The following is a 14,140-nucleotide window of genomic DNA, read 5'->3' as shown; positions in this document are numbered from 1 at the left end:
GTTCTGTCAGTTAACTGAGACTAGGTGAATTTAAGCTAAATTTCTGACTAACCTAGGACTAGATGTGTTTTGGGGTTACTCAAACATATGATTTATGCTGAGTTCCCCTTGGTTTACATTGTGTATAAGCACTTAGGTAAGCAAATTAACAGAAGAAATAGTAATATAGGTTTGTCTCCTTGGAAATTAGTGGCCAAACTCCTCTGGGAGTTTTGTCCCAGCACTGTTTTTGGAAAAGAATCAACATTTCTGCAAAAATTGTCAAAAAATAAAACTTCTAGTGCAGGCAGGGAGGGAGGTTACACAAAATGCTCTTATTTTACCAATCCAATGTCAATCTCCATCACCAGATATTCCGGCGCCTTGCAGGTACTGTAGTTTCAGTGCCTCAGGCTCCCACTTTGATGTTGGCTGAGGCTTTCTGTTCCTCAAAATACAATGAGTTCTGTCCTCACTGCTGTAGTGTGTCGTGGAGAAAACAGAGATAAAAGCTTTTAACATACTGTAAGGATTTTTCTTTTTCATTATATTAAATCTCATAGCTGTGATTCCAGTATTAAAGCTCATAGCTGATTTAAAGGGCATAAACTGTGCATTAGTAGAAAATGGAAAAGGAACCTACATGAGAGTGTGTAGTTTAGATGTGCTGCTTTTAGGAGGATTTATATTCTGCCATTCTTAAATGAGGTATGTTTCTTTGTTTTCTTCTCTCTGTTTTATTTTCACAGGTATCTTGTGACAAATTTAATGGGTGCTGACCTGAATAACATTGTGAAGTGCCAGAAGTTAACGGATGACCATATACAGTTTCTCATCTATCAGTTACTTCGAGGTCTTAAGGTAGTGGCTGAACGCAAGGGTTTTAGAGTCAGCAACCAAAATATTGTAGTAATGACTGGTTCATTGCAGTGACTGTACTCAAACACATTTTTAATGTCTTAAGAGTGTGCAGATTGCAGCAATCGTTTCAGAAATTATCAGATCATTTTTCTAATCAGAAATAAAACTCCAAGCCTGCCAATGTTTACATGTGCAATGCATGTGAATACTCCCCTTGAGCATTAACTTCAGATCACTCTCTATTTAAGTTATTATTGAAGGAGAATCACTTGCTATATAGTGTCTCAAGTTTTTATATAGTGTCTCATGTTTTGTGTGTTTTAGACACTTCACTTGTCATGAAAAGGTAGTGAAGAAACCTCTGAAGAATGTAAAATTCATAAAAAACAATATGGCAAGTAACTCATATTTGTGCTTTGAAAGACATGAAAAACTAGAGCTCTGATTTTTGCAGAGTGCATCACATAGGTGAAGAGATAACCAAGTTAGCTGGGTTCTTTGGGAAATGTCTGGAAGTAGAAGTTCTCCTAGCAACGTATGATGTTGCACACAAACACCTAGGATCTACTCTGCCTGTAAAGTCATTGTTTCCTGTAATTGTATCAGTTAACAGATAACACAGATGAAACCATAGCAAAAATTTCTTCCAAAAGAATTAAAATATGTATCATTTTGCTGACATTAAACATATAAGTGTCTATAAACAGGAGAAGATGTAGAAAATGCTTCCCATTACTAGGTGATAAACGTTTTCTTGGACAAGTGTTGATTTTCCCAGGTATAAGCAAAAAGAAAAGAGAGAGGTCAGCTGCTTTAGTAGCTAACATAGCAGTAATTGATATTTTAGACATGGAAAATAACGGTATGTTTGAAAGCAAGCCCTGGTAAATACTGGCTCTGAAATATACTGACTACATAATTTTCAGCAAGTCACCTTGTGCATGAGACAGTAATTCTTATTCATGCATGCAAGTTCTGTCAATTTAAGTGCAGATTTTAGTGAATAAAAATTGCAGAACTGAGCCCTTAATTGCTTTGTCTCATTTACTTAAGTTAATAGCTTAATTAGGAAGATGGATTCTGGAGTTAGTTATCCAGCTTGCAGTTTTGAATATAAGGCTATGTTGTGTCAGAGCTAAATAATGGGAAGAATTGTGCTCTAAAGTGAATATTAATTTCAGAAATGCACTCAGGTGCATTTCTGGCTCTTTTTCGAAGGGGAGGGGTTGCTGGTGGCTTGTCTTTTCCAGAACTGAAATTCTCATGTCTCATTAGAATCATAGAGTCATAGAATGGTTAGGATTGGAAGGGACATTTAAAGGTCATCTAGTCCAACCCCCCTGCAAGGAGCAGGGACATCTCCAACCAGATCAGGTTGCTCAGAGCCCCATCCAACCTGGCCTTGAATGTTTCCAGGGACAGGGCATCCACCACCTCTCTGGGCAACCTGTTCCAGTGTTCTACCACCCTAATTGTAAAATTTTTTTTCCTTATATCAAGTCTGAATCTACCTCCGTCTATTTTAAAACCATTACCCCTCATCCAGCCACAACAGGCCCTGCTTAGGAATTAGTCCCTGTCTTTCCTGTAGGCCCCCTTGAGGTACTGGAAGGCTACTGTAAGGTCTCCCCAGGGCCTTCTCTTCTCCAGGCTGAACAGCCCCAACTCTCTCAGCCTATTCTCATAGGTGAGGTGCTCCAGCCCTCTGATTGTCTTTGTGGCCCTCTGCAAAGGACCCTTAGTTGAAGAACATTTGATCGTATAGAACTCCTGACTTACATCTCTACTGGAGTCATTACGGCATGTATTTGCCTACCTGAGTGAGCGTTGGGCTGGCTGGTAGGTGTGTTCAGCAGGACAGAGCACAGGCTTCACGCCCTGCAGCAGCTGTCTGAGCAGACAAAGTGCCAGTGCGGAGATGCGTAGTTTGGCAGGCTCCTGAGCTGGCTGGTAGAGGACTGCTTGGTGGCACCCAGAGGAGCTGCTGTTGTCGCCTCGGCAGAGCAGGGGCACAGCTCCTGCTGTCGCAAGTGGTGGTTTGGTTTCCTCTGCGTTCAGCTGCTCGCAGCTGTTGTGGGGAGCGCTCAGGGGTGGCCCTGCCCTTCTGATAAACAGTGCGTAGGTCTGGAACAAGAAGAATGCCCTTGTGTTTTCTTTGGATTTTCCCAGTCGATATATAGGTTTTGCCTGTAATCTCTGCTCTTAAAAAAGAAGGTGAATTCACCTCTAGAGAGTAGAAGGGAAGGTTTTCAAGGTCTTGCTGATCCAGGCCCGTAAGACGGTAGATAAATTGGTTGTTAATCCTAAGAAGGGAACAAAAGGCAATTATAGAGTAAGCTTTTCTCAATCTTTGAGTTTTAATGTTTTATGTAAAATAGCCAAGACACTAAATAGCCACTGAAATACTGCTTTGGGTCCCTGCTTTGAAAGTGGACCTGAAGTAATGCTGTGGGTTAGGTGGGTGTTTTGGTCACTAACCTGTCCCAGGGTGTGGGTATCTCTCACCCACATTCAGCATTCACAGTGTGGGGAGGTGACTTACATCATCTAGGAGTTAACCATACTGGTCTCTGGGCCACTGACCTCACTGAGCCACTAGCTGATCATAGATGGACATCCAGGTAAGACTGGACTAAATTCCAAATTGGTAAGAAACTTTCCACGGAAGAATCACTGCAAGTGCTGTCTTTTATGATAGAATCTAGTCTTCATTGTTACCTTTCTTGAAATATCTGGCTCTGGATAAGACAAAACAAGGTTTTGAAGTTCGTCATACCTCCATTTGATCTGAAAATGTAATGTGACCTAAGTCTTTCCTGTGTATAAAACGATCAGTCTCAGAAGCGAAAAGGTAAGACAAGTGACTTAGACCTTCCTTCACCTCTAACTTGAAATCTTACCTTTTTTTTTTTTTTTTTTCCTGTTTCACAGTATATTCACTCAGCTGGAATCATCCACCGGGTGAGTTCACTCATTGCAATAATAAAAATGAATGAAGTGTGTCCCTCTGTGCATCAAATGTGTTACTAAGATATAGTTATAATATACTTTAAAAGGTTAAAGTCGTACTTGAGTAACTCTCTCTGTTTTGCTGCAGGACCTGAAGCCCAGTAACCTAGCTGTAAACGAAGACTGTGAATTGAGGGTAGGTATGCTGTTGTAATTAAGAGTGTTGTAAAAGCTCTCAAGATGACAGTTTTCTGAGAAAACGTTAGCTACCACTTTTATTTCTGATTCCATTAATTTCAACTGTTTGCTGCTGTTGCTCCCCTGGCATAAAAAACCCATTTCCATGACCATGTGTTTTCTCCCAAATATTAATTTAGCATGAACGCAAATACCTTTGCAAAATGTTCATCCCTAGTTCCTCGCGGATGGTACATAGACTAAGAATTTGGCCTATGAGCGAGTACTTAACTGAGTATATCTTGAAAGATTGACCTGTGATATGCATCTGCCGTGTTTAGATGAAGCCTTGTAACAACCTTCATTTTTATCTCTACAGAGTCTCTCTATACAAGCTAAATTAAATAATGATATGAAAAAAGATACCAGTGTTACCAGTTACATTACCAATTACAGGCAGTTTAAAAAAAAAACCAAAAAACCAAACCAACCAAAAAGAAGCCCGTAATCTACACTTCTCAAATGCTATTTAATGTACACATCTATATAAATACATATCTTTGTGTATCTTTGTGATACAGTATTACATAATAAGCATGAGACTCCGGAGAAGGAAAAGGTATCTTGTAGCTTTCTAAGCCTTTAAGCCTAAGAATGAGGAATTTAGCTTTTCTCCATGACAGGCAGAAACATCTTTCTCCCTGTGACTGAGACTCTGATGTAATCACTTTATTCCAGCTGCGAGGGATTTAAGAAAAGATTCCACAAACTACAAGATCAGCAAAAAATCACAATAGTGAATAAGAGCAGTGCAGTTAGGTTCTCGCACTGATCTGGGTCTGTGGTGAGAAGCTGTAGTTCCTGTTTGCTTTAGTGGCACTTGCAGATGCTCAGCAAGTTTCGTGATTATCCCTTTAATGTCTTCATGCATGTATGTTCAGCATCTGTGAAATTTTATGAGTCATCTGGGTCTGATCATGCACTCTAAAATGTGTGCTGTATTCTTGTACTGTAAGTAAAGGAGACTTTTAATCTTTTTTCTTCTGTTATTACGGTATCTGTGCATCTCCCTGCCTAGCATTTGTTACACTGCTCTTTGCTTTGTTTATAACTTTACTTCCTCTGACACCAAATTATTTTCTAATAGAACAAACTAGCAGATATTTCCAGGTACTTACAAAAAGGAAATAGAAGCAAAAAGAATGGAGAATGTGTGTGTACACATTTGATGGAAAGGATCAGCTACTAAAGAAAAATATTGCTGAAACCCTTATAAAAATGAGGGCATTAGTTTTTGAGTTTCATGCCATTATTCACGCCTTGTTTGCCTCATGGCTTTATTTTTGCTTATTTAAGAAGCAAATAATGCTTTTAAATTATATTAGAAGTAAAAATGTTAATGTGTTATTTATATATTAATATTTTTCTTTAGGCTTTTTATATCTTTAAATCGGATTATAACTGAGGAATTTTGAATGATACTCTTAACATATTCTTACTGCCAGTGAAAAGGATTATCCATTAGCTTAATAAATAATCCTGGATCTCATCATGGGAGGTTGCTACTGATCTTCATTCACATTTCTATTTGAAGAGATGCTAAGTAGCTGAGATGACTGACTTCACGAACAGCACTGAGGCTCAGATGGTACTCTTTACAACAGTCTCCCCTAGAATTAGGGATACCTTTTAGCTCCATAATCAGTGGGACATAAGACTAATCAAAAAACAGAAAGCAAAGAAATGAGCAGGAAAAAATTAATTGCAGTAACTTCGCATCAATGTAAACTTAGCAAGGGAGAGCATATGGAGGGTGAACATTTTGCCATCAAGCCTATGAGTAATATGTGTACCTAAACAGAGCTCCTTTGTTGTTTCAGTGGGGGAGTTCTACTGAAAACAGATGGGATGTGATTTAAATCTACCTTGTTAAGCAGGATGTATGTCTCTCTCCTAGTAGCATCAGAACAACGCATGATTTGGGTAAATGCTACCTGTGTGCAACTGTGCTTGGATATAGATGGGAGGGAAACAACAGAAATTCTGCGGATTTATGATCGGCTCATGTGGTTGTTAAATGTTTAGATGGCCAGTGGCGCTTGCTGTTGGCATTTTACACAAACATTCCCACTTGGTAATGTTTCACTTTTTATAGCAACAGTGCTGATTTTCAGCAAATGAATGTCAGCAAAAAGTTGAGCTTGAGGCAAAATGTAAAGTTTGCCTTCGAGGACAAAGGGCCAGGCTTCTCGCAGTGGAAGCATCTTTGTGCAGACCCGCAGGCTGCAGGGATACAGCAGGGAGAGCAGGTGAGCGCGTCTGCACAGCGTTGCTGTTTTACTTCACCGGCAGTGAGCGACTATGGGCAAACTCAGAAATTATTAATGGGGAAAATCAATACCTATAACAAAATTGAAAAGGGATTTTTAATTTTTTTTTTTTTTTTGTATTCTGTAGATTTTAGACTTCGGTTTAGCTCGACAGACTGATGATGAAATGACCGGATATGTTGCAACAAGATGGTACAGAGCTCCAGAAATTATGTTAAACTGGATGCACTACAATCAAACAGGTAAACTGTGAAGATTTGCATTTTGCTATAGCTGAATATAGTGATAGTTTTAAACCAAGAGGTAACTCTATTTAATTATCTCTTTGATTCATCATCCACATTTCTCTCTCCATTTTTTGGCAGTTGACATCTGGTCGGTTGGATGCATCATGGCAGAGCTATTGAAAGGGAAGGCCCTATTTCCTGGAAATGATTGTATCCTTAACATGAAGCATAAAATGCAGCTATAGAAATACTCTCTAATTCTTCCTTTTTTTCTAATGATTCAAGTGTGTCTATAGAAATGTTTTTGAAGTAGCAAACTTCTAAAATAGCAGACAATTTTTGCTGATCTTTCAATTTAGTGTATACGACAGCTGAATTTGAGACCCACTGGTAGGAAAAAATAGTGACAGATGTTCCCAAACAACAATAAATTACATTTACTCTTTGTTGTGTATCTGTATTTAAATAATGACCTAGTTACAACAGAGCAGATTTCTTCCATGTGTGTATCTTACTGAAATAACATACATTAAAACTGAAGCTGAGTAAAGGCAATATTTTTTTATTAGCTAATATAATTTTTAAAAAACAGAACTGCTTTTAGGCTAGAAGTTCCTAAAATGCAAACAAATTCACTTATTATTTAGAAGTTAATTAATAGGCGTACTGTCTCCTATTATTAAAAAAGCCATCAGTTCCAGAAATGCTACAGAAGCAACAAAACCCTCTCTTTTCTTCAGCGCTATGGCCTCTGCTGGAGCATCAGGGATTTCCATTGGCATTTTTTGCACTGATAAGAGGAACAAAGGAGCCATTGCTGAGGAGAGCAGTAAAATAATAAAAAAAAACCTGAAGAAAAACAGATAATGAGGAATGAGGAAACAACTGCATCAGAGGAGGAAGGCTTTTAATATGAGAAACAAAGGCACATTCTTCTGTACTGAATATTGACATTTCTCACTACTATGAAACCCCTCGAAAAGCAAATGCTTCTGCTAAAACTAAGCCGTTACCAGGTGCAAAACAACATGACATTAGTATTGCCTGCAAAACTGTTAAGAGAGCTGAGAGACCAAGTCTCCCCGCTGACCTTTCTATTGTGCTCAGCATCATTAGGCTCTATTGTGACCACAGGCATTGTCCAGATGTTTGTCATCTGGATGATGACTGCGCTTCAGACTCTTTGATTACAAGATATGTGGTGTCTGGAAAAATCAATACACCTAGTTTTCAAGAAATAAGTTGTTTTTTGCTGTCATAAAATATTATCTACAATTATGTGAGCACATCAGTTTAAATAAAGCTGTAAAATAAACTTGAGTCTCTAGGGAAAATGTCATATACTTTACAGGTCACATATGACAATGAAAAAATGAACTCTTAAAAGTGATAAAACCCACATTTTTTTAAAGCTACCAAATGAGAATTTTCCACTTACCAGCTCTCAGATTAGTAACCTAGCCCTATGTGCTGTAATAGGCTGTTCTTCAGAAATCCTTCAGATCGTTGAAACATAGATGTGCTATTAAAATTAAAGTTAAAAATATTTTAAATTGGCAACTAGGACAGTGAAGCAATATTTTACATGCACCTTCCTCACATACAGGCACAGCTGACAGAGATTCACATAGTACAAGCGGAGAATTTGATATTCCAGGACTAAGCCTAAGGAGGTATGAATTGGTATCCTTCCATGGTCTATGATGGAATTGTCTTGCTGAATATTTTTAAACATTTTAACTATCTGCATAAAAGGTCATTAATTGTTTAAACCCAGAAGGACCGTGTGCTGTTTATTTCCCTGAAATAATGCAGATATCGATCAACTAAAAAGAATAATGGAGGTTGTGGGCACACCCAGTTCTGAACTTCTGAAGAAGATATCATCAGAACATGTGAGTTCACAGCTTCATTCGGTTAACTGACTTTCTGTCATTATAATTGGCATCGGATGTCACTGGTTGTGTTGCACAGATACTCTGATTTCGAAATGGACAGATACTTCAAAGTGATCTCTTTTTTGCTGCTAGAATGGCATGATTTAAAAAATTATTATTTTTAGAGGTATCCAAATGCCTTGACTGTCAGCTGGATTAATTTTTATACTTATGTACTCCATTTCTGAAAGGAGTTTTGCATTTGGTCCTGATGATCTTTTATTTCACTGCCATACTTATAATAAAAAAATTCAAACTAGTGCTCAGCTCAGAGCATTATATTGTTGCTATTAAATCTGATGTCTCTTTAATTTTTATACTTTTCATTGTTGTAAGGGATCTAAACAGAGATAGAAGAATCAAATATTGTGTGTTCTGCGTGAGTCCTCTCATTTGGATCCCTAATTTGGAATTCATATTTATTAATTTCTCAGAATGCTTGTGTGAGATCCACTTCCATGATAATATCTGTAGTTATCAGTAGGATTCTTAACTTTCCATATGACTTCTTTAAGATAGTTATCTAGTAAATTAACAATTTCCACTTTGTTTCTTTGGTAAAGCTACACTTAAGGGATTCACTTTAAGCAATAAGCGTGGATATGCAGCTGAGGAATGAGATGTGGTACTGGTTCATAAAGGCAGGTGACGGGCACAGTGTAAAAATTCAGATAAACAGCAGCACACAAATAGCTCCTGAGCTGAAGCTGTCTTCTTAAACCTTTTCTGTATACACCTCAATTTAATACTAATGGCTATTTTTCAGCTTGTGTGTATAACAATGGGTTTTCTTTGAACTCATTAGTGAATACACCAGAGGGTTAAGTAAGCAGGAACAGTAGACAAGCTAGAGCAACACTGTGTTTCTGGAAGGTCCAAGCATAACAAAACCTCATCAGCCCAGGGCAACACACATGTGGCTCCAGAGTTTGTGAGTACTCAGCACCTGGGAATGGCCAGGGCAGGAGGAGGATCCATCTTTGTGCCAGGGACTGGATCAAGCAGCAAATCTCAGACTCTGCTGTCCTAACCACAGGTCTTTGTATAGCCTTTATGTGTTATTGAGATGCTACGGGTTTTGCAGTAACACGTTCAGAGTGGTGTATAGGAATGTGTGATTTACCCACAACGTCATTTTGTGGGCTTTTTGATTAAGAGATTAAGCACCTGAAGATAGTATCTGCTTTTGTCTTTAATTTATTGTGTTTCAGAGCATACTCCATTGAGCTACAGGAATCCTGAAACTTTCTTATTGGGGCTAATTATACCTTTAGAGCATAGGTAGAACACAAAAACCCAGTTAATGAATGGGAGTGCTGCTAGGTCACCTCTGGGCTGTTCCTGCCTAGTTAGAAGAGCAAGGTCAAAGGAGATACAAACCTTTCTTGGAGGTACTTGCCTCTTGCAAGGGAGTGTCTTATTCTATTCCTTTGTTCTAGTTCTTCTTTACCTTGTAGTTTGGCCCTATTGTTTAGATATTTCTTAATGTGGCTGCAACCTGTTCTAGCAGGTGTTTGCTGCCTTTATGAACTTTAGGGGCATCAAATAGGTGGAGTGACACTTGTGTTTGACTATTCTCTGCATGACTGGCTACATCTGCTAAGAAAAAAAGCATCCTCAGAAAGCATTGCTGTCAGCCCCCATAATAAAACAGAGAATCATAGGATAGTTTGGGTTGGGAGGAACCCCTAAAGGTCATCTAGTCCAACCCCCCTGCAAGGAGCAGGGACATCTCCAACCAGATCAGGTTGCTCAGAGCCCTGTTCAACCTTGAATGTTTCCAGGGATGGGGCTTCCACCACCTCTTTGGCAACCTGTGCCAGTGTTCCACCACCCTCATTGTAAAAAATTTCTTCCTTATGTCCAGTCTGAATATACTTCCCTCTATTTTAAAACCATTACCCCTTGTCCTATCAAATGGTAATATAGTTTTAACAGGTTGGGGACACAATGCATGAAGGCTTGCTTCCTTTAGTAAGACTGAAACATGTCACTAATGGTAGTCTTGAGATATGTTAGAATATGCTTACATCTTATAAAAAGCAGAAAAAATAGATAGATCTGCCTCGTTAAATTAGAACAGTTTGGAAAGTGACTTAAAAGGTCTTTATATCAGTTCATTGTAGCTACAGAAATTAAGATGATGGCAGACAGAACTGTGTAGGGAACAGGATCTGTTTTTCAAGTGTGGTTGTAGGATTGCACAGATGATATGTCAGAGTATTTTATAGCCGCTTCATGATGCACTGAATTGGTCAGTCCTGAACATAGTTCCACAATTCTCAATCCGATATCTCACTTGAAGCCATGGAGCTCCTCAGTGTGAATAACTTTATTTTATTTGCTGTGTTCAATAGGCCAAGGATGCTTAGCCTCCTGCAGATAGTCTCCTTCTAACAGGATTGCTAAGCAGGCAGGCAGACATCCCTGTAACACAAACATGCTTTTAAAAGGATTAAGGTTTGTTCAAAGACCAACTGGGTTTTCTACAGATTTGGGGACAACCTTTTGCCTCTTTCAGAACTTCCTGTTCTGTCTGATCCCAGCCTTTAGGACCAGCATTCAATCTCTTCTCTTGCCAATAAACATTTACCTATCTACTTCAGCCCAGAAATTTGGCTCACTGTCCTGGTTTCGGCAGGGATGGAATTAATTTTCCTCTCAGTAATGTCAGGCTCCATGCCGGCATTGTGGGCCCAATACAAGGGCAGCCCTTTCCTAACTGAGTTTGGATGAGCCTTTCACAGCCACAGTGACAAGGCAAGCTGTAAATTCTGTTAAAATCTGCAGATCTGTGCCCTGGGAGGAGCATCAGGATTTGTTCTGTGCTTAGTGAAGCTACTGTTTGACAGAGGAGAGAGGAGGGAAGGACGCAGATAGGATTATACCACTTCGCAGAGGGTAACTGAAGGATGATGTATGCTGCAGCTTCTGGCTGAACGTTACATGCCTGTATTCCCCAGGGATATACTGCAATGAACCAGTAACCAGACGTGAAGACCTAAGTGCAAACACATAACCCTTAGAGGAAAATACACCAGTTTAAAACTCTCTTGGTTAATGTACAATACACAGGAGTGACTGTTTAAACCAAAATTATACATTATGGTTTTATGTAAAAAAGGTTTCTCATGTATAAGAAACATAAAAATATTATGTTTGATTTTTTTCGAGTTGGTGTGATAACTGATGGGCAAAAATTAACCTCTGCCCATGTGGTATCTATATTGATTTATTCCTAGGCAAGAAAATACATTGAATCTCTTCCACATATGCCTCAACAGGATTTGAAAGCAGTATTTCGTGGTGCCAATCCATTAGGTAAGAAAGTCAGACTGATATAGTTTAAATCTAACATAGGAACTCAAGCCTTCCTTTGCTGTATGATCCCATATAATGATGATCAGTCCAGTGAGAAGAGCATTGCTTAACCTTTCATCCTGAGACTGTTTTCCCTTCATGAAGCCTGTGTCTTTTGTTTCTAGTGGAGATTATGGGAACCTCCTAAAGGAAACTGATCTGTGGATGAAAAGCTAAAGCCAGCTATATATAGCAGGAATTAATAAAAATGTCATGGGGTCTAGTCTAGAGACATCACTTCTGGCTCAGGAAGACCGTGAGCCGTAAATTGCTGGTGAGCAGAAGAACATACCAGGAAGTATTGCTGTCTGAATGACCCTTTTGAGTATTATTTCCTAGGAATGTATTAGCCGTTGTTGGACACAGGATAATGAGCTAGACAGACCTTGGGTCTGATCCTGCACAATTGCTTTTATGTCTAACCAGCTGGTTCTGCCTGTGCAAAAGAGATGTTTCTGTGAACCATTTCTTGTGGCATGGCAATGGAGACGTTTGAGTCAATGGAGTCACACTACTACAGTCATTGAGTGCACATTAAAATATTGTATATAGGGAAGTATTATGACTTAAAATGTTTTTAATTCATTCTGTGTACTAAAAGACAATTTTATTTTTACATACACAAGTAGCTGTGAATGCTTTTGTATAAAAAATAGGATTTATTCACGTGAGGTACATGAGAGTATGCTACATATTAATATCATAAAGGTGAATTAATGACAATGCTTTTATGAAAGCACTAAAATAATTTTAACATAATATTTTAAATAGTTATTATAAACTTTCCATATAAACCCAATTTTAGCGTTACAGACCTCTCTCATTTCTAATATTCTGCAACTGTTGACGTCAAACATATTTCCTCTGTGCTTGGTCCTGTAAAGTTGCTTTGGGGTTTCCATCTGATTGTTCCATGGGTGCAGCTAATGAAAAGTGTAATCTCACATTCATAATTTTAAGTTACTTAAGTTTGCACTGGTCAGGACCAAGTTAAGCACATGATGCACAACACAGGATATTTAACTTTTAAGCACACAGAGATCTTTTCAGAATGAAGGCCTTGGATGTCTGAAGAGGTGAATCAGATATCAAATAGACTATAATGAACGTTTGTGCATACCACAAGCAAACCAGAAGCTTCCTTCAGCTCTGAAAATTGTACTCACAGTATAAAATCTTCAAAACTTATTCATTATATTGCCTAAATTTTGTGGGTTTGCCAATAATGTTGACTGTGTTTAAGGTTGGTGAGAATAGATTGTGTGTAAACAGTTGTCTTCTCTTTTATGTCCACATGGTCTCTTCTGGCTTTGAACCGCATTGCTCTTTTTCCCTTAGCTGTAGATCTTCTTGAAAAGATGCTTATATTAGACAGCGATAAAAGAATTAGTGCCTCGGAAGCACTTGCACATCCATACTTTGTACAGTATCACGATCCGGATGATGAACCTGAGGCTGAGCTGTATGATGAGACAATAGAGAATAAGGAGCGAACCATAGATGAATGGAAAGGTAACAATTGCACACAGTAGTTAATACATGCAGCAGAACAAAACCTTACTTAAATAACAGTTTTCCTCTCTTTCTAACCAGAGCAATTTGAACTCTTAAGCCTCAGGGAAACAAGATAAGTCCATGTGTATGCTTGTGGGAGCGGAGAGGTGGAAAGGGTTGTGTTTCCTCTCTGGATTTTGCTCCCTTCCCCCATTCTGTCATCTCCTCACTAGATTCCCTGTAGCAGGTTTAATCTTAACTAAAAGCTGATGCTAGTTACCAGGTAACCACACATTCTGTCTTGCTTTTAGTTTTCTAGGTCAGACCCTCAGCTGAAGTAACTGCCCTAGGGCAATGACACTATTGGGGATCCCGATCTAGCTTTCTTCAGAATGAGAAATGAATGTTTTCCACATAGATGTGTATTTTGTTAATCTTTCCTTAGATAGCCAAGTAATTGGGATTAATAGATAAACCATGCTGTTGATCCCGTTTGAGATGAGAGTTGATGATTTTACTTGGGAGTGACACCTCAAAACCCATCCTTGAGAAATACTGCAACAACCTTTTTTTATTAGTTAATTCCATGCTTGCATCATGATCACATTGCACTACAGTATCACGGAAGTAAGGTGGCTAAACATTAAGTTTGCAAGTACTCTGAAAAGTACAGTCCCATTTCATCATTGTCTAATGAGGACATATTATGCTAAAAGTTCCTTACTAGACATTTTAAATTGAGAGTAATGTTCTAGAAAACTAATTGTTCCTGTTTATCAACAAAGTCCTTTTCTTGGCTTAAGATGAAATATATATTCTATAAAAT

General features: G+C 38.5%; 1 protein-coding gene across 1 annotated transcript in view; it reads left to right on the top strand.

The window, feature by feature from the left end:
- MAPK11 (mitogen-activated protein kinase 11) overlaps nucleotides 1-14,140 on the top strand; it is a 32,206-nt gene that overhangs the window by 15,552 nt on the left and 2,514 nt on the right. Inside the window, exons 4-11 of the mRNA XM_086747057.1 lie at nucleotides 729-840; nucleotides 3,772-3,801; nucleotides 3,938-3,985; nucleotides 6,424-6,538; nucleotides 6,662-6,733; nucleotides 8,339-8,418; nucleotides 11,703-11,781; nucleotides 13,159-13,332. Coding sequence (XP_086603183.1) covers nucleotides 729-840; nucleotides 3,772-3,801; nucleotides 3,938-3,985; nucleotides 6,424-6,538; nucleotides 6,662-6,733; nucleotides 8,339-8,418; nucleotides 11,703-11,781; nucleotides 13,159-13,332 — 710 coding nt within the window. The remainder of the gene's footprint in view (nucleotides 1-728; nucleotides 841-3,771; nucleotides 3,802-3,937; nucleotides 3,986-6,423; nucleotides 6,539-6,661; nucleotides 6,734-8,338; nucleotides 8,419-11,702; nucleotides 11,782-13,158; nucleotides 13,333-14,140) is intronic.

This window comes from Chlamydotis macqueenii, chromosome 1 (genome assembly GCF_036417535.1).
Source record: "Chlamydotis macqueenii isolate bChlMac1 chromosome 1, bChlMac1.mat, whole genome shotgun sequence".
In the NCBI taxonomy this organism is placed as follows: Eukaryota; Metazoa; Chordata; class Aves; order Otidiformes; family Otididae; genus Chlamydotis; species Chlamydotis macqueenii.
This window is presented reverse-complemented; position numbering and strand designations above follow the sequence as displayed.